The sequence below is a fragment of the Choloepus didactylus genome, chromosome 5 (assembly GCF_015220235.1).
Source record: "Choloepus didactylus isolate mChoDid1 chromosome 5, mChoDid1.pri, whole genome shotgun sequence".
Taxonomy (NCBI): Eukaryota; Metazoa; Chordata; class Mammalia; order Pilosa; family Megalonychidae; genus Choloepus; species Choloepus didactylus.
This window is the reverse complement of record NC_051311.1, coordinates 167,153,822-167,175,181: the sequence shown is the minus strand read 5'-3', so window position 1 is coordinate 167,175,181 and position 21,360 is coordinate 167,153,822. Positions and strand designations below refer to the sequence as shown.

At 38.4% G+C, this 21,360-nt stretch overlaps 1 protein-coding gene across 9 annotated transcripts in view; it reads right to left on the bottom strand.

Moving 5' to 3' along the window:
* Positions 1 to 21,360, bottom strand: part of LOC119534679 (zinc finger protein 596-like) — a 74,060-nt gene that overhangs the window by 8,068 nt on the left and 44,632 nt on the right. For 7 of the 9 annotated variants that reach the window (XM_037837294.1, XM_037837292.1, XM_037837296.1 and 4 more), the window contains 4 exons: positions 3,270 to 3,355; positions 2,043 to 2,169; positions 935 to 1,030; positions 324 to 406 (listed from right to left, as the gene is read on the bottom strand). In XM_037837294.1, the coding sequence (XP_037693222.1) occupies positions 324 to 406; positions 935 to 1,030; positions 2,043 to 2,169; positions 3,270 to 3,281 (318 nt within the window). In that variant the 5' untranslated portion in view covers positions 3,282 to 3,355. Of the gene's footprint in view, positions 1 to 323; positions 407 to 934; positions 1,031 to 2,042; positions 2,170 to 3,269; positions 3,505 to 12,784; positions 12,825 to 21,360 lie in introns of those variants that run through there. The other 2 variants (XM_037837300.1, XM_037837299.1) reach the window with 2 other exon arrangements.

Here is a 21,360-nt window from a genome sequence, read left to right as displayed (position 1 = left end):
ACCAGGTTAGTTTCATGTAAACATTACTCACCTTCACGCCTGGAGATTTTCTCCATTATACAATCCTAATTGCACAGCTATCTGGTCAGTTTTGAATTTCATGATTTTCAAAATTTAGGTATGTGAATCACATTTATGCAATCATGTTTTTTATAAGAACTCAGCTTCGAGTTTTATGTTTTGTTTCATTTGTCCCTAAATTCAAACTATCACAGATTTTTGCTGGATTAGCATTTAACCCAACATTAATTACAGCAAGGTTCCTAATTTAGTCAATCCCCAGATATCTCTGGAAAACTAAGATACACACCAACGAAGCTTACCAATGACAAGAGGTTAGAATTCTCTTTCCTGTTGGAAAGTTGCAGGGATATGATTTCTTGCATTTTACTGGCACTTTTCCTGCCTAGAATTATTGGGTTAAAAAAAAGCAATAAATTGTTAGAGAAGCATTCCAGGAATGAAAATGTTGAAAAGTCTCAAATATCCCTCTCTCAGTATGTTTGAAAGCTAGCCACTTGGCTGGGAGAGAATATCAAATTATGGAATAATCTAGGCAAAAGAAAACATTATAGGACATTAACCAGAAAGTTTTCCAGGATTGAAATAAGAGAAAAATAAAAATATTATGTGATTTCAGGGAGGTAAAAAGAGGAAAAATCTTCCAAAAGTAATACAAGGACAAGGCTCATTATGTGAATTTATAATTCTAACAGTATATGAATATCCATTTCTCAAAGTCAAAGACACTTGAATAGAGCTTGATAACTGAACAGAATAACAACCATAAATGAAGAAAACTTCCCCAGTATTCTTGTTTACATTTCAGAAATCATAACTCACTGAAGGAAACCTGAAGTTGATATTTCCAAGGACCTACTCACTAACTGACAAGGCCCCTTCCATTACTGATGCATAGGTTCCTAAAACTCACCTGGAGTTCGGTTTTGGAGAAATCCTACTCCTTCTCTCCACACTTCCTCTCCTTGTACCAATTGGGAAACCACATCTGATTTGCAGACCTGACATCCTATTTGTAGGAAAAAAGATACCTGGAATTTGAGTTAAGTGTTAATAGTACTTTAAGAAATCCATGGGAGGCTACCAAAGAAAACCATCAGCATTGAAGGTCAGCAAGGCAAAAGTATTTTGAACACAGAACAATGAGAATATTTCACCAGCAAAAGGGTAACTCTTGACTATGTTCTCATTACACTGGTCCTGGGACCTATGGTTGTTGCTGCAGAAGTTCAAAGAGAGACTGAAGAATCCCCCATATTATAAATGGGGGAGAAATTCTATGTTTCTACACCTGTGGATTATTATTTTCAAAAATAATCCAATAAACATAAACTCCAACAAAACTATCAAAGTTTCTATGTGAAAAATATACGTGGTGTATTTACTGTTATGTTCCGAGGCCCCAGTATAGCTCTTAGAGCAGAATAATTATTTCAAAATGTTTAGTCACTTATTTATCCATTCAAAAATTACTCATTGACTTCTCAGCACTGCTGAGTACTGGAGAATGAGATTCGAGAAAGACATTAAGTCTGAGCTGCACATCGAGAGATGACACCCTTCTGTACATATGTTATATTTTACAAAGGAAATGTCTGAAATGGTGGAACTGTAACCCATGACATTCTTTGAGATTTGCTAACTACTTGTGAAATCATACTTTGAAAGTTATCACAGTTGAATATATAGGTTAAAGTTCACAATAAAAAAATTAAAAAAAAAGACATTAAGTTGTGGTCAAGATGATTAAATTCTATAGGGGTGAAGCAGTTGTAATGAAAAGTTGGAAAACATTCCATTTCAGTGGTTGTATGTTATAAAATAATTTAAATGAATACACAATACAAAATTCAAAAATAAAACAAAGAGTATAAAAAGGTTATACAATAATGAGAAGCTGGCCTAGATACCTGAAATAAATAGAAGATGATATATGATAGATATGATAGATTCACAGGTAGAAGGCAGATTAGACAGTTGACTGATACATATTAATGTTGGATAAATTTTCAGAGACTCACCCAATGAAAGCAGATGATTGATATTCTCCAGCATCACTTCTCTGAATAGCTTTCTCTGGGATGTGTCTAGCAATGCCCACTCTTCCTGAGTGAAGTCTACAGCTACATCTTTGAAGGTCATTAACTCCTAAAATATCACAGAAATTTAGGTTCACACGAAAGCCATCCTTCCCAAAGTCCTGGTGTTGAAAATGACAGCCCTCATGAAGCAGAGACTGTGTTCAAAATGCTGGAAAGATGTTTGGAGTTCAAGTAAGATCATTGAATGCTGAACTGCTGTCTCCCTTTTGTATCCATTCACACACAGACATTCTGAATACATACAATTCTACTGCAAAGGAATATCACATGACATGTGTGATATACACCTGGAAATTTCCCAGAAGACTTCTAATTAACTTCTTGATGCTGATTATCATACTTGCTCCAGAGCATCCATAACTAGAATACTCTTTTCCACCAATTTTAAAAAAAGCTACAACTCATAAGGCAAGAAATATTCAGGATTTACTACTTTTAAAAAATGACTATAATTTAGATTATTCTCACACAGGGATGACCTAAATTTCCTCTCTTTTCCAAAATTATTTTAACTATGTTACGCAACTAAACAGATCCAAGGCACCGAGTAAAGCACTTTCTACCCAAATTCAATTCAATGGTCTACTATTCACTAAAATGGCAGCGAACATTGAAGCAATATGTACAGCTCTGGAGAATTGTGAATCAGTAAGTGTGGCCTCCCTCAATTCTAAATAACTCAATTGTTCGTTATAATGTTAAGCACAGCTTGTTCAGGATCAAGGTCAGGGACACTTGAGACAGTTACACTGAGAGAAGGCCCTAGCCTGACCATTCCTGTGGTAGACCTCCCATTCTCAACATTATCTGGCACCTACAACACCAGTTTTCATTGTCCCTCTTATATTTCCATCTTATCTGTTCAAGATTAAAAGAAGCCCCTTCACTGCTCCTGGTCTCTTCAAATCTTCAAAATTTTTCATAGTATCATAAGTTTTATTCTACCTAAGGTAATAATATTTTCTATACATTGCATCCATTTATTAAATTTGAATAAACTTGATTTACAAAAATTGAAATGGGAAATTGGGAATATTTGTAAGGAAAATTTTGGTTTTCTTTTTTTGGGTACTTCAAAATGTGCAAACCTCCCAAACTGCTGGCAAGAGTGGTGTAACTTCAGTTAAAAAAGAATTCACTACTCACCAATGGTTGCATTGTCAACAGCTCAGCTCACAAGTGTGTTCTTCTAGATTGTCACTCACAATTATACAAGCAGCTGGTAAGAAAAACTGAGAAAGGAGATATAAGGCTTCAGATTCAAGTCTTGACCACTATACGCAGACTCACCTGTCATGAATCACAAACCCTTTAGGAGGAAACCCAGTACAATCAACAGGAACATGAAGTGTGCTCCAAAGGAAATAGGGGGACATCTCTCCCAGGGTAAAGACATAGGATGCACTGGCTTCCCTAGCAAATAACAAAGATATGAACAACTTCACTTTACAGATAAGAAGATGAACATTGCTGAAGTGTATCTATTAATTATCCAGTGGTGTTCAGATACTTTTTATTCGCTCCATGATCTCAAAACATAGGAAATACTAAACCATGCATCATTTGGAATTAGGTCTCAACCATCAGAGAAAGCAGTCCAGAATTTCTCAGATATAACTATGCTCAGTTGATGCTATATCACTGGTTCCAACATCCATCACTGTCCTCTGGACTCTCCCTCCCTGATCTACCCTGCACCTGCTCTTCTAGGTCCACTTGTCCTAACTATCTTGGTTCTTTCACATGTGAGCTATAACGGTGTAACTCCCAGAACGTTGAGGTCTAGCTCTCACCCCAGTGGATTTGGATATCAGCCAAGAAACAACACATTTAATTATGGGGTTGAACTATTCAAAATCTTGATCAATTTGGAGGAATTTCATGCAAAACTAATCATGAAAACACCCTGCATCAGAATAGCAGAAGTATATAATGTCATTGTCATGTCCCAGGATCCTCATAGGAGGTTGAGAAGATACAAAATGAAAAGATTTGGGAGAAAATCTATTTGCTTGGTGTGATATTTTTGTGAAGTGACAGCTGAAATCTTTTACCTTAACTAATCATCAGTATGACAAGCTACATTTCATAATTTATATGTGAACATACATCTGTAATGTAAATTAACCTCTAAAACATCATTAATAATTACATGCATTTCATGGACAAATGATGTGTCATAAGAAGAGGTAGGATTAACTTATCCATTTGTAACTGTAGTCAAGAAAAATGGTTGTATTAAATATACTTGGAGAATTATGTATTTTTTTAAGTTTAATCCACATACTAACAGTGACGAAAAAGATTAATTTATCTCATATATTTCCTGAGTACAATATTTCTAATGTCCCTACATTTATCCAGTAAGTCAATAAATATCTGAGCATACCACATCTGAGCATTTACTGCATCTGAGCATTTATTGCATCTAACACAGAACATTACTAAGCTATTGTTTTAGGCTGAATCCTATAGTTTTTTTTTTTAAACTGCAACTTTATTGTGATATATTCACATGCCATACAATCACCTGAAGTGTACAGCTGTTCAGAGTATTGTCATATAGTTGTGCATTCATCACAATTTTTGAACATATTCATTACTCCAAAATAAAAATACAAATAAGAAGAATAAAAATAAAAGTAAAAGTAAAATAGAATGCCAAAACATCTCATATCCCTCCTCCCCCAATTATTCATTTACTTTTTGTCCCCATTTTTCTACTCATCTGCCCATAAACTGGATAAAGGGAGTGTGAGCCAAAAGTTATTCATAATCAACATGGTCACCCTGTGTAAGCTATATAGTTAAATGACCATCTACTAAAATCAAGGATACTGGATTGCAGTTCAACAGTTTCAGATATTTCCTTCTAGCTATTCTAATACACTACAAACTACAAAGGGATATCTATATAATGCATAAGAATAACCTCCAGAATGATCTATCGACTCCATTTGAAATCTGTCAGCCACTGAAACTTTATTTTTTGTTTGTTTTGTTTTTTTAACTCATTTTTTAAATTTTATTTTATTCTGAAATAAACTCAGTTACAGGAACAGTTGCAAAAACAATACTAACCCCATACAAAAAATTCCATCATACTCTGACCCCCTCCCCGAAAGCTCAATCCACCAACCTTAACATGCTGTCACATCACTATTTCTTTCCCTCCCTCCCTCCCTATCATCCATCATCTATTGCTCTGTCTTCTGAACATGAGAGCTAGCTGCACACATCCTTGAGCATACACTATAATTCACGTATACACTTCCCATGAACAAGAACATTCTTTTATGCAATCCCATTAAGCGCAGCTAAGAAGTGCAAAAGATTCAACAATGATACAAAGCTTACATTCTATATTTCCTTTACCTATGTCTCAACTGTGTCCCTTTGAGCCACCTGTCCTCTATCCTCCAATTCCACCCAAGTTCATCATTGGCAATCAATTGTCATCTATTTAGACTTTTTTTTTTTTTTTCAGTTGTGGAAACATATATACAGCCTAAATCTTCCCATTCCACCCCCTACCTAGCCTTCCATTAGTGGGATTAATCACCTTTAGAATGTTGTAATGCTCTTTCCCACCATCCATTACTAGAAATTTCCCTTCACCTCAAACAGCAACTCCACCCTCATTTCTTAACTCCCCATTGCCCCTTCCCCCATTTCTCTTAACCCAAACTCTACATTTCATCTCTATGGTTATATTCTCTGATAATTTCTTTGTGTTTGCTGTGGAGGTTAAAATTAACCTCTTAAATCCATATCAATCTTGTTTTTCTTTGATACCACCTTCACTTCAATAGGTCACATAAACTATGTTCCTATACTTCTCCATCCCCCTACCTTTATATAGTTGTCTAAGATTACATATTTTAGATTGAGTTCAAAACCACTGATTTGTCATTGGAGACTGTGTAATTTATAACATGTAGGAAGTAAATAGTAGAGTTACAGTCCAAAAATTACTGACTTCTATTTGTATTCCATTGTGGTTGGAGAATGTGCTTTGAGTATATTCAATTTTTTTTTTTTTTTTTAACTTTCTTGAGGCTTGTTTTATGTCCCAACTTACGGTCCCTTCTGGAGAAAGATCCGTGATCCCTGGGGCTGGGGGAACGGAGGAAAGTGCCAGAAGCCGAATGAAACCCTGCGGCTAGCAGCTTGCTCCCGGAAGGGCTGGATAAACTCCTGCCTGGGGCCGTGCCCACAGCCCAGAGCCCCGCCAGTTGTCCCGGAGCTGGGAAGGAGGAACTGCGCGAGGAGCGGGGTGTGGAGACGCCCTGTTCGGCCATTTTTGCATCAGGCTGAAAGCGAGCCGGCTCAGCCCGGCGGCCCGGGGCTTCCCTTGAGGGACGGCGCACACTGATGATGTGGCACAGCACTCCCCCCAGAGGTCCTGGAGTATCGCGGCTGGGTGGGGCGACCCTCTCGGAGATCCCAGAGACACTACGCCAAGTCCGGTGGTTTGTGGGACAGCAAGAGAGAGGGGCTGGGGCTGAAATGAAATGAAGGCTTGGACTCCTGCGGCGGCCTTGAATCTCCGGGAACCGGGGGGATTTAAATATTGAGGCTGTCCTTCCTCCCTGGCCACCCGTACAAGCGCCCCGCATTCAGGGAGGACGGCTCCAGCAACACACCCAGGCTGAGTTCTCCTGCCAGATCCCACGAGAATCGTTTCCCCACATACTGCGGGGACAAGGTGGAGAACTGACTTGAGAGGTATAGGTGACTCACAGACGCCATCTGCTGGTTAGAGAAAGTGTACGTCACCAAACAGTGTTTCTGAAAAAATTAGATAGTTTTTTTTTTTTTTCACAAATTGAAAGAACCCTGTCGAGCAGAGCAAATGCCAAGAGGCCAAAAACAACAAAAAATCTCAATGCATATGATAAAACCAGACGATATGGAGACTCCAACTCCAAACACACAAATCAAGTTATCAGAAGAAACAAAGTTCCTCACAGAATTAATCAAAGAAATGCAATCGAGGAACGAAAACATGGCAATGGATTTAAAGGACATCAAGAAGACCATGGCCCAGGATATAAGCTACATAAAGAAGACCCTAGAAGAGCATAAAGAAGACATTGCAAGAGTAAATAAAAAATAGAAGATCTTATGGAAATAAAAGAAACTGTTGGCCAAATTAAAAAGACTGTGGATATTCACAAGACTAGAGGAAGCTGAACAACATCTCAGTGTCCTAGAAGTCCACAGAACAGAAAGTGAAAGAACAAAAGGAAGAATGGAGAAAAAAAATAAAAAAAATTGAAATGGATCTCAGGGAAACAATAGATAAAATAAAACATCCAAACCTAAGACTCACTGGTGTCCCAGAAGGGGAAGAGAAGGGTAAAGGTCTAGAAAGAGTATTCAAAGAAATTGTTGGGGAAAATTTCCCCAACCTTCTACACAATGTAAATACACAAAGCATAAATGCCCAGCGAACTCCAAATAGAATAAATCCAAATAAACCCACTCCGAGACATATTCTGATCAGACTCTCAAATACTGAAGAGAAGGAGCAAGTCCTGAAAGCAGCAAGAGAAAAGCAAGTCACCACATACAAAGGAAACAATGTAAGACTAAGTAGTGACAACTCAGCGGCCACCATGGAGGCAAGAAGGCAGTGGCAGGACATATTTAAAATTCTGAGAGAGAAAAATTTCCAACCAAAAATACTTTATCCAGCAAAAGTCTCCTTCAAATTCGAGGGAGAGCTTAAATTTTTCACAGACAAACAAATCCTGAGAGACTTTGCCAATAAAAGACCTGCCCTACTTCAGATTCTAAAGGAAGCCCTACCAACAGAGAAACAATAGAAAGGAGAAAGAGATATAGAGAATTTTAACAGACGTATATACTACCTTACATCCCAAAGCACCAGGACACTCATTTTCCTCTAGTGAAACTTTATTTTGTTTCATTTCCCTTCCCTCTATTGGTTCAGAAGGCTTTCTGAATCCAGGATGCCGTGTCCAGGCGCATCCCCAGGAGCCATGTCCCACATTGCCCGGGAGATTTACACCACTGGGAGTCATTTCCCACATAAGAGTGGGATGGGAATCAGAATTGGGTTAGAGAGGGAGGCCAAATCTAAGCAACAAAAGAGATTCTCTAGGGGTGATATTTAGGCAAAATTATAAATTGGCTTAGCCTCTTCTTTGCAGTAACAAGCTTCATAATGGCAAGCCCCAAGATCAAAGGAATGATTAAGGGAATGAATGATTAAGCTGACTGTCTCCATGTGAATTCCTGTTCATCCCATTTGTTCTGAAACCATATTAGTTATTAAAACTGAAATCCTTACCAGCAAGTTCTCCTCTTATCACAATCAATCCCCTCATCACTTTAACACATTTTCTTTTCTATTTTGAAACAAAATGTAACTGTACCAATTTCCTCTCTTATGCCTTGTATTAGTCAGAGTTCTCTACAGAAACAGAAACAAAAGATATCTCTAAATAATATGAAATTCAATAAAAGTGTCTCATGCAAATATGGGGATGTATCAGTCTAGATTCCATAGGGCAGGCTACAAGCTGGAACACCGATGAAGTTCTTGGATGAATTCCCCATAAGAGGCTGGCTTGCTGAAGTAGAGACAAAAGTTCTCTGTTCTGACTGATGAAACTATCACCTCCCCATTAAAAGCCTTCAACTAAATGGATTAAACTTTTCTAATTTCTTAGCACACTCCCCTTAGAAGACTGCAGATATAATCAGCCATAGATGCAATCAATGTACTGATGATAAAAGTCCACGAGAAGGAGAAACTAAGATGGTGGCTAGCTGAGACAGGGCGAAAAAAACGGCTCCGTGAAAAACACTAGCTAAAAACCAGAAAGTGACCTAGAATACCGGTTACGGTGATGTACCAGCTGGACGAGGGCTCCTAGCTCCAGAGGGGCCGTATCCTTGGTGAAACTGGGAGCTGGCATTCTGAAACGAGTGAGTAAGCTGGCTGGAAGACCCGCAGCCGCGCGGCGGGCTGGGGAAGCCCGGGTTCAGCCTTTGGAGACCGGCTGGCTCTTTAAAAAAAAAAAAGGGAAAAACCCAGGAGCGGCTGCATCTGCGACTGTGGGAACCACGCAGTAAAACACAGCAAGAGGGGGCTGGGCCGGCATCTCGGTGTCTGGCCAGGAAGACAGCCCGCAGCAAATACCCTTGGGTCTGGGGGAATGGAAGGGAGAGCCAGAAGCAGAAAGAAACTCCACGGCTAGCAGCTGACACCCCGAGAGGGCTGGATAAACTCCTGCCCAGGGCCATGCCCACAGCCCAGAGCCCCGCCAGTTGTCCCGGAGCTGGGAAGGAGGAACTGTGTGAGGAGGAGGGACTGAGATGCTTCCATTCGGCCATTTTTGCCTCAGGCTGAGAGCGCACCGCCGCATGGCCTGGTGGCCCAGGGCTTCCCTTGTGGGACGGCGTGCACTGGTGACGTAGCATGGCATTCCCTTGGCGGAGCTCCTGGAGGAGTGCGGCTGGGAGGTGGAACCCACTCGGAGAACCCAGGGACACTACGCCAAGTCCGGTGGCTTGTGGATCAGCAAGAGAGAGGGTCTGGGGCTGAACTGAAATGAAGGCTTAGACTCTTGCGGTGGCCTTGAATCTCCGGGATCCTGGGGGATTTGAACATTAAAACTGCCCTTCTTCCCTGGCCACCCGTACACATACCCCACATTCAGGGTGGACAGCTCCAGCAACACACCCAAACTGAGTTCTCCAACTCAACACACAAGAATCATTTCCCCACACACCGCAGGAACAAGGTTGAGAACTGACTTGAGGGATATAGGTGACTCACAGATGCCATCTGCTGGTTAGTTAAAGTGTAGGTTATCAAACTGTGTTCCTGAAAAATTAGATCGATATCCCTTTTTCTTTACAACTTGAAAGCGCTCTATCAAGCAAAACAAATGCCAAGAGGCCAAAAACAACAGAAAATCTTAATGCATATGATAAAAACAGAAGATATGGAGAATCCAACTCCAAACACACAAATCGAAATATCAGAAGATACACTATACCTCGCAAAATTAATCAAAGAACTACAATCGAGGAATGAAAACATGGCAAAGGATTTAAAGGACATCAAGAAGACCATGGCCCAGGATATAAGTGACATAAAGAAGACCCTAGAAAAGCATAAAGAAGACATTGCAAGAGTAAATAAAAAAACAGAAGATCTTATGGAAATAAAAGAAACTGTTGGCCAAATTAAAAAGACTCTGGATATTCACAATACAAGACTAGAGGAAGCCGAACAACATCTCAATGTCCTAGAAGTCCACAGAACAGAAAAGGAAAGAACAAAAGAAAGAATAGAGAAAAAAATCGAAAAAATCGAAATGGATCTCAGGGATACGATAGATAAAATAAAACGTCCAAACTTAAGACTCATTGGTGTCCCAGAAGGCGAAGAGAAGGAGGGTAAAGGTCTAGAAAGAGTATTTAAAGAAATTGTTGGAGAAAACTTCCCCAACCTTCTACATAATGTAAATACACAAAGCATAAATGCCCAGCAAACTCCAAATGGAATAAATCCAAATAAACCCACTCCAAGACATATTCTGATCAGACTCTCAAATACTGGAGAAGGAGCAAGTTCTGAAAGCAGCAAGAGAAAAGCAATTCACCACATACAAAGGAAACAACATAAGACTAAGTAGTTACTACTCAGAGGCCACCATGGAGGCGAGAAGGCAGTGGTATGACATATTTAAAATTCTGAGAGAGAAAAATTTCCAACGAAGAATACTTTATCCAGCAAAACTCACCTTCAAATTTGAGGGAGAGCTTAAATTTTTCACAGACAAACAAATGCTGAGAGACTTTGCTGATGAAAGACCTGCCCTACTTCAGATTCTGAGGGGAGCCCTGCTGGCGGAGAAACAGGGAAAGGAAAAAGAGATATAGAGAATTTTAACAGACATATACATCCCAAATCACCAGGACACTCACTTTTCTCTAGTGATCACAGAGCTTTCTCCAGAAGGGACCATAAGCTGGGACATAAAACAAGCCTCAAGAAATTTTAAAAAAATTGAATATACTCAAAGCACATTCTCCAACCACAATGGAATACAAACAGAAGTCAATAATTTTTGAACTGTAATTCCACTATTTACTTCCTACATGATATAAAATACACAAACTCTAAGGACAAATCAGTGGTTTTGAACTCAATGTAAAACATGTAATTTTAGACAACTATATAAAGGTGGGGGAATGAAGGAGTACAGGAACATAGTTTGTGTCCTATTGAAGTGAAGGTTGTATGAAAGAAAGACAAGATTGATATGGATTTAAGAGGTTAATTTTAAGGCCCACAGTAAACACAAGGAAATTATCAGAGAAAATAACCATAGAGAGGAAAAGTAGAGTTTGGGTTAAGAGAAATGGGGAAGGGGCAATGGGGAGTTAAGAAATGAGTGTAGAGTTGCCGTCTGAGGTTAAGGGAAATTTCTAGTAATGGATGGTGGGAAAGAGCATTACAACATTCTAAACGTGATTAATCCCACTAATGAAAGGTTAGGGAGGGGGTGGAATGGAAAGATTTAGGCTGTATATATGTTTCCACAACTGAAAAAAAAAAAAGTCTCATTAGATGACAATTGAATGCTAAGGATGAACTTGGATGGGACTGGAGGATAGAGGACAGGTGGCTCAAAGGGACACAGCTGAGACATAAGGAAAAGGAAATATAGAATGTAAAAATAGAATGTAAGCTTTGTATCACTGGTGAATCTATTGTACTTTTTAGCTGTGCTCAATGGGATTGCATAAAAGAATGTTCTTGTTCATGGGAAGTGTATATGTGAATTATAGTGTATGGTCAAGGATGTGTGCAGAAGACAGAGCAATAGATGATGGATGATAGAGAGGGAGGGAGGGAAAGAAACAGCGATGTGACAGCAGGTTAAAGTTGGTGGATTGAGCTATCATGGGAGGGGGTCAGGGTATGATGGAATTCTGTGTATGGGGCTAGTATTGTTTTTGCAACTGTTCATGTAACTTTGAATTTATTTCAAAAAAAAAATTAAAAAAAAAAAAGTCCACGAAATGTCCTTGCAGCAACAGGTATGACAGTACATGCTTAACAAGACAATTATGCACCATCACCTGGCCAAGTTGACACATGAACCTAACCATCACATGCCTGATATACTATTCCTCCTTGCAGAATAAAACTGAGTGAGCATTTTTACCTTTTCCTCACACTGCTTCAAATGATGACTAACTTCACTAAAGATTTCTCTTAAACCATGTTACCATATCCAATAAGCTTCCTCTAAATAAATCCAGTCTTTGGTTTTCAGTACATAACTTGGAACCAAAGAACAATTGCAATATGACCCGTTTTTGGTAACTGTCTTTTTTCTAGACTTCTCTGATATCTCAGTTTTCTGAGTTTATTCAAGTTATTCTAGTCACTCCTTCCTCTTATGTTCTGCAGGGTACTCCTGAGACAATATTAAACATCTCAAGATTCAATGCTATTTTCTCCTCTTTCCCATTTCTAGAGTTGAAGTAACTGGGGAAGTAAAAAAATCACATACCAATAAAAATTTAAATGTTTTAAGATATTTTGATAGAACAATAAATGGAAATTAACAGCATTTATAAAATGGAAATGAGTAAGGCCAACTCACATTGAATTAAATGGAAAACTTCCCAGAATTCAAAATTAAGATGTGGCATTGAGGTCAATTCAATTCTAAGGCAAATTCCACAGGTCAGTACGACTTTGCTCTCCTCCCCAAATTCTGACTCCTCAGCTTCTTTTTCTATGGGAGAATTCAACCTCTGTAATCAATCCCTTTGTATACGGAAAAACATTTAATAAATGTGAGAGATAGATTCTAGGGAACAAACCATTATTGCACAGATACAGAAGCTAATCAGGGTTTCATTACATGGGGCACATCCTGTTCATGTTGATGGGATTTACAAGATAAAATAAAATCCTCATGCTGTGAAATGAAATGAAATACGTTTCAGTGGCTGAGAGACTCCAAAAGGAGCCAAGAGGTCACTCTGGTGGGCACTCTTAGGCACAATATAGATAATCCTTTTCAGGTTCTAATGAATTGGAATAGTTAGCAGTAAATACCTGAAACTATCAAACTACAACCCAGAACCCATGAATCTTGAACAACAATGTAGCTTATGAGAGGTGACAATGTGATTGGGAAAGCCATGTGGATCACACTCCCCTTTGCCCAGTGTATGGATGGATGAGTAGGAAAATGGGGGCAAAAAAAAAAAAAAAAAAAAGGCACCCAGTGTTCTTTTTTACTTTAATTGTTCTTTTTCACTTTAATTTTTATTCTTATTACTTTTGTGTGTGGTAATGAAAATGTTCAAAAATTAATTTTGGTGATGAACTCACAACTATATAATGGTACTGTGAACTGAATGTATGCTTTGTATGACTACATGGTATGTGAATATATCTCAATAGAATTGAATTAAAAAAAAATTTTGGAACCAAAACAAAGTATTAAATTTTATTTGATTAAGACAAAAAAAATTGATCGGGGTGATGAATGAATAATTGTATGATGGTAATGTGATCAATGGATTACATACGTTGGATGATTGCATGGTATGTGAATAAATCTTAATAAAAAAGATAGACAAAGTGGAGTACAGGTTACCAAGCATAGGGGATGAGAAATGGGGATTTAATGCATAATGGATGTAGGGTTTATAATTGGAGTGATAGGAAAGTTCTGCTAATGGATGATGGTAAGGGTAGCAAAACGTTATTCATCCCACTGAATGGTATGCCTGGGAGTGATTGAGATGGGAAAGTTTATGTTGTGTACAGGTTTCTACAATTTAAAAAAGAGAGCAACTAAATAGACAGTGACAAATTTAATAGAAGATTATAGACTGGATCTAATAATGGAGGAAAAAAGGCTCAAGAGTATATTATTGGGCATATGAAAACACTGGAATATAGACTCTAAGCTCTATATTAAAGTTAAATTTCTTGAACTTGGTAACTACTTAAGGTGCTTACATAAGTGAATAGCCTTGTTCTTAGAAATATACACATTCAAGGAGCAGAATGTATACAATCTACTCTGAAATGTTTAAAAAATACGATAGATGCACAGATGGACAACAGACAGGACAGACAGATACAGTAAATGTGGCAAAATGTTAAAATTGGTAGATCTGGGTAACTGGGGGTGGGGTATGTTGGAGCTCTCTATTTGGGCTGTGTATTTTATTTGTGACTGTAAGTATGAAATTATTTCAAAATAAAAATTTAAGAAAACCAAACAAAAGAAAAAAAAATAAAATCATGCAATGTTGGAAAACAAAGGATGCCTTAAAAGGCTAATTAAGTACTTTGCAGCTCATTCTTTGCAACAAGAAATGTACAAAGTCCTGAGATACAACAGGGAACTAGATATGCTAGGTCTATATGGGTAAACAGGAATTCCCTGAGGGAATGCCTGGATTAAAAATAAAGGGAAGATGAATTTTGAAAACTTGTGACAGACATTAATGTGACAAAAATGAAACAGGTTATTCAGATGGAAGATGGGGTAGGGAAGTGGTGGGGCAGAGGCCATATAGTACTCTCCATGACATGTTAAAGATGTTTACTAACTCTTCCAAGATAAAGTAGGAAGTCTGTTTTATAAGTCTATTTTTGCAGAGGTAAAAAGTAAAATTTAGATACCTACCACAGCGTACTACACTTTGTTTTCTAAGAATTTGAATTTATATTTGAGTGGAATTCAAGGGACTTACTTTTATTAATTCCTTAATTTTAGATCTTTTAATCTGAACATGGTTGGAAATATCACTAGGAAAACATTGAGATATATAAGCCTATGCTGATTATATATGAAAATATCTTTCCTTTCATGAAAAAATAGGCAGTTGTTTTCTTACGACTATTTGCATATTTAATGTAGAAGTTTCCCATACTGCACTGCACACTCTAAGGAAATAGACCTCAAAAGCCACACTGAAATCTCCTGGGAGTTTAACAAATTCTAATATCTGGGTCCTATAATCAGAGATACTGATTTAATTATTCCTGGGTGTGGCCTGGGTGTTCAGAGCTTCAAAAGTCCAAGTATGATTCCAACAGGCATCAGAGTTTGAGAATAATTTCTCTAAGGAACCTGAGACCTCAAAAAGGGAGACTTGGTACTCAAAGTGTGTAGTTAGTGGATCAACAGTATTAGCATGTCTGGGAGCTTGGTAGAAAAGCAGAATCAAAGGCCCCATCCCAGACCCAGGGAATCAGGATCTGCACTTTTACAAGATTCCAGGAGATTCATATACATACATTGAAGAATGGCCAGCAATGGTTCACAATTCATTTCTGTCCCAGAGGGGTATGGGAATCCTACATTTTATGAATGACTGTTCTCTAAATCCACAATGTAATAAAATATTTTTTTTTAAATTTTAGTATAGACAAAAAAGTGAAGGGGAATTAAGACATTCCCACATAAACTAATAATTAATCCATGGTTTTAGAATTATATGATTAGGTAATTTGCGACAATAACTTCACAATGATAGAAGGATGGAGGGGTATAGGAACATAGTATTTGTATGATATTTTAACTTAAGTAGATACAAAAACAAATGAGACTGTTACAGATATTGTGTGTTAAATTTAAGCCTCATATAATCAGAAAGAAAACAGTGGAAAAATATGCCCGGAAAGAAATGAGAAGGGTTTCTAACATTCACTATATAAATGTGCAAAGGAATTGAATAGACATTTATCCAAGGAGGATGTATGGATGGCTAATAAGCACTTACAAAGATGTTTAATATCATTGGCCATTAGGGAGATACAAATCAAAGGCACAGTGAGATACCATTTCACACCCATTAGGAACACAATTAAAAACACACACACACACAAAAAACAGGAAAGTAATAGGCGCTGGTGAGGATTCAGAGAAATGGGGATCTCACTACATTCTTGGTGGGACTGTGAGATTATGTAGCTGTGTGAGAAAAGTTTCACAATTCCTAAGGGTATTGTGTATGGAAATACTATTTGACCCAGCATTCCCAACTCTAGGTATGAACCAAAGAATTGAAAGCAGAGACCCATGGTGATATTTGTACTTCAAAGTTAATAGCAGCACTGTTTCTAGTAGCCATGGGGTGGAGGCAACCCAAATATCCACACCACATGAATGTATAAACAGAATGTGGTGTATACATTCATTGGAAAACTGTTCACTACTCCTCACTAGGTTTTGATGCATGCTGCCACATGGATGAACCTTGAAGACACAGAAGGATAGATACTGTATGATTCCACTTGTATGAAATAGCTATAGTGTGCAAATTCATAGAGACAGAAAATACAATACAGGTTCTGGGATATGGGAGAAGGGAGAGAGGGGAATTAATTCATCACGGGTGCAGAGTTTTTGACATGAAAGGAAATTTTGGGTGATGCATGGTTGTGAAGGAAGCATAGCATTTTGAGTGTGATTAATCCCACTAAATTGTGTATCCTGGAGTAGTACAGATGGGAAAGTTGACCTTGCCTTTCTCTTAAAAAAAAAAAAAAAAAAAAAGAGAGGGGGAGATTAAAAAGACAACAATAAAGGTAATACATGATCCCGGGCTGGATTTTTTTTTTTTCTTTCATCATTGTCATATACAGTTTTATTTTATTACAGATAGTATTATAGTATTTTATTACAGATAACTGTACTGGATTTCAAAGTGTGGCATTTTTTTCTGGTTTGGATTGATGACAATTCACCTTTTCATAGTCTCTCTTACAGTGATGTCTGTTGAGTTGGTCCAATTCACTGGTTTGTTAACATATGTCATTGAGCAGTTGGACAAGTCTTTTCAGAGTGCTGCAGCCTTCCCGGGAGGACGGCCAATGGTGTCCAGAAAACCTCCGCCAGCTGGGAAGGCACGTGGCTGGCTACTGCTCCAGAGTTCTGGTTTCAAAATGGCTTTCTCCCAGAACGTTTCTCTCTAGGCTGCAGCTCCTCAAAAATGTCACTCTTAGTAGTTGCTCTTGGGGCATTTGTCCCCTCTTAGCTTCTTCGGAGCAAAAGTCTGCTTTCAAAGACCGTCTCCAAAATGTCCCTGTAAACTGCAGTTCCTCTCTCAGCACCTGTGCATTCTTCAAAGTGTCCCTCTTGGCTGTAGCAAGCTCGCTCCTTCTGTCTGAGCTTATATAGTGCTCTAGTAAACCAATCAAGGCCCATGCTGAATGGCAGGGACACACCTCCATGGAAAATATCCAATTAGGGTTATCACCCATAGTTGGGTGGGGTGCATTTCCATGGAAACAACCTAATCCAAATGTTCGAACTTAATCCCCACTAATATGTCTGCCCTGCACAAGACTGCATCAAAGAACATGGCTTTTTCTGGGGGACATAATACATACAAATTGGCACACAAATGAAGTAGCCTAGTTCAACGCATGCCCCATCCAAAGGGTTACCCCTCTCAGGTCCAGCAATTATGATCGTGTAAGAACATGAGCCCAGTGTGGTCAATGCTTCTGATTTTCAAAGAAACTCCCTATGTTCTGCATACATATGCTACGACTCAGCCTTTAAAACTTTATTTAAATATTACCTGCACTGGGAAACATTTCTTGACTCTAATGGGGAGAAATTGCTCTGACCTCCCTCTCATACTCACAGCATGCTGTACAAACCTCTAATACTGACTGCACTTTTTTCTTTTTTTTTTTTAATGTTCTGATCAGTTTTAATTTACCATATGTATTTTTTTTAAATCTTCATTTTATTGAGATATATTTACATACCATGCAGTCATACAAAACAAATCGTACATTCGATTGTTCACAGTACCATTACATAGTTGTACATTCATCACCTAAATCAATACCTGACATCTTCATTAGCACTCACACAAAAATAACAAAAATAATAATTGAAGTGAAAAAGAGCAATTGAAGTAAAAAAGAACACTGGGTACCTTTGTTTGTTTGTTGCCTTCCCCTATTTTTCTACTCATCCATCCATAAACTAGACAAAGGGGAGTGTGGTCCTTATGGCTTTCCCAATCCCATTGTCACCCATTGTAAGCTACGTTTTTATACAATTGTCTTTGAGATTCATGGGTTCTGGGTTGTAGTTTGATAGTTTCAGGTATCCACCACCAGCTACCCCAATTCTTTAGAACCTAAAAAGGGTTGTCTAAATTGTGCATAGGAGTGCCCACCAGAGTGACCTCTAGGATCCTTTTGGAATCTCTCTGCCACTGAAGCTTATTTCATTTCCTTTCACATCCCCCTTTTGGTCAAGAAGATGTTCTCCGTCCCACGATGCCAGGTCTACATTCCTCCCCGGGAGTCATGTTCCACGTTGCCAGGGAGATTCACTCCCCTGGGTGTTTGATCCGACGTAGGGGGCAGGGCAGTGATTTCACCTTTCAAGTTGGCTTAGCTAGAGAGAGAGGGCCACATCTGAGCAACAAAGAGGCATTCGGGAGGAGGCTCTTAGGCACAACCATAGGGAGGCCTAGCCTCTCCTTTGCAGCTACCGTCTTCCCAAGGGTAAATCCTATGGTAGAGGGCTCAACCCATCAAACCACCAGTCCCCTATGTCTGTGGTCATGTTAGCAGCCATCGAGGTGGGCCAGGCCAATACCCCTGCATTCTCCACAGGCTCCTCAAGGGGGCTCTACATATTTTTTTCCTTGTTTTTTTTTTTAATCAACTGTATGAAAAATAAAAAAAATTTAAAAAAATTTAAAAACAAAACAAAACAAAACATAAAATAAAAGAACATTTCAAAGAGACCATAACAAGGGAGTAAGAAAAAGACAACTAACCTAAGGTAACTGCTTTACTTCCAACATGTTCCTACTTTACCCCAGGAAAGTTACCTAATATAGCAACATTTCTATGAACTTGTTCCTACTATATCCATCAGAAATTAACAGACCATAGTCATTCCTGGGCATTCCCAGAACATTAAATTTACCCATGATAGCTTATCTGTTCTTCTTGGATTATTGTTCCCCCTTCCTTAATTGCTCTCTATTGCTAGATCCCCTACATTCTACATTATAAACCATTTGTTTTACATTTTTCAAAGTTCACATTACTGGTACCATATAACATGTCTCTTTTTGTGCCTCGCTTATTTCACTCAGCATTATGTTTTCAAGGTTCATCCATGTTGTCATATGTTTCATGACATCATTCCTTCTTACTGCCATGTAGCATTCCATCATGCGTATATACCACATTTTATTTATCCACTCATCTGTTGAAGGACATTTGGGTTGTTTCCATCTCTTGGCAATTGTGAATAATGCTGCTATGAACATTGGCGTGCAGGTATCTGTTCGTGTCACTGCTTTCTGAGCTTCCAGGTATATACCGAGAAGTGCAATCGCTGGATCGAATGGTAACTCTATATCTCGTTTTCTAAGGAACTGCCAGACTGACTTCCAGAGTGGCTGAACCATTATACAGTCCCACCAATAATGAATAGGAGTCCTAAATTCTCCACATCCCCTCCATCATTTGTAGTTTCCTGTTTGTTTAATGGCAGCCATTCTAATCAGTGTTAGATGGTATCTCATTGTGGTCTCAATTTGCATCTCTCTAACAGCTAGCGAAGCTGAACATTTTTTCATGTGTTTCTTGGCCATCTGTATTTCCTCTTCAGAGAACTGTCTTTTCATATCTTTTGCCCATTTTATAATTGGACTGTCTGTACTATTATTGAGTTGTAGGATTCCTTTATATATGCAAGATATCAGTCTTTTGTCAGATACATGGTTTCCAAAAATTTTTTCCCATTGAGTTGGCTGCCTCTTTACCTTTTTGAGAAATTCCTTTCAGGTGCAGAAACTTCTAAGCTTGAGGAGTTCCCATTTATCTATTTTCTCTTTTGTTGCTTGTGCTCTGGGTGTAAAGTCTAGGAAGTGTCTGCCTAATACAAGGTCTTGAAGATGTTTTCCTACATTATCTTCTAGGAGTTTTATGGTACTTTCTTTTATATTGAGATCTTTGGTCCATTTTGAGTTAATTTTTGTGTAGGGGGTGAGGTAGGGGTCCTCTTTCATTCTTTTGGATATGGATATCCAACTCTCCCAGCCCCATTTGTTGAAAAGACCATTATGACCCAGTTCAGTGACTTTGGGGGCCTTATCAAAGATCGGTCGGCTATAGATCTGGGGGTCTATCTCTGAATTCTCAATTCGATTCCATTGATCTCTATGTCTGTCTTTGTGCCAGTACCATGCTGTTTTGACAACTGTGGCTGTATAATAAGCTTCAAAGTCAGGGAGTGTAAGTCCTCCCACTTCGTTTTTCTTTTTTAGAGTGTCTTTAGCAATTCAAGGCATCTTCCCTTTCCAAATAAATTTGACAACTAGGTTTTCCAAGTCTGCAAAGTAGGTTGTTGGAATTTTGACTGGGATTGCATTGAATCTGTAAATGAGTTTGGGTAGAATTGACATCTTAATGTCATTTAGTCTTCCTATCCATGAACATGGACTATTTTTCCATCTTTTAAGGTCCCCTTCTATTTCTTTTAGTAGAGTTATGTAGTTTTCTTTGTATAGGTCTTTTACATCTTTGGTTAAGTTTATTCCTAGGTACTTGATTTTTTAGTTGCTATTGAAAATGGTATCTTTTTCTTGAGTGTCTCTTCAGTTTGTTCATTTCTAGCATATAGAAACATTACTGACTTATGTGCATTAATCTTCTATCCCGCTACTTTGCTAAATTCGTTTATTAGCTCTAGTAGCTGTATCGTCGATTTCTCAGGGTTTTCCAGATATAAGATCATATCATCTGCAAACAATGACAGTTTTACTTCTTCTTTTCCAATTTGGATGCCTTGTATTTCTTTGTCATGCTGGATTGCCCTGGCTAGCACTTCCAGCACAATGTTGAATAACAGTGGTGACAGCGGGCATCCTTGTCTTGTTCCTGATCTTAGAGGGAAGGCTTTCAGTCTCTCACCATTTAGTACTATGCTGGCTGTGGGTTTTTCATATATGCTCTTTATCATGTTGAGGAAGTTTCCTTAAATTCCTACCTTCTGAAGTGTTTTTATCAAAAAGGGATGTTGGATTTTGTAAAATGCTTTTTCAGCATGTATTGAGATGATATTTGATTTTTCCCTTTCGAACTGTTAATGTGTTGTAATAAATTGATTGTTTTTCTTATGTTGAACCATCCTTGCATGCCTGGAATGAACCCCACTTG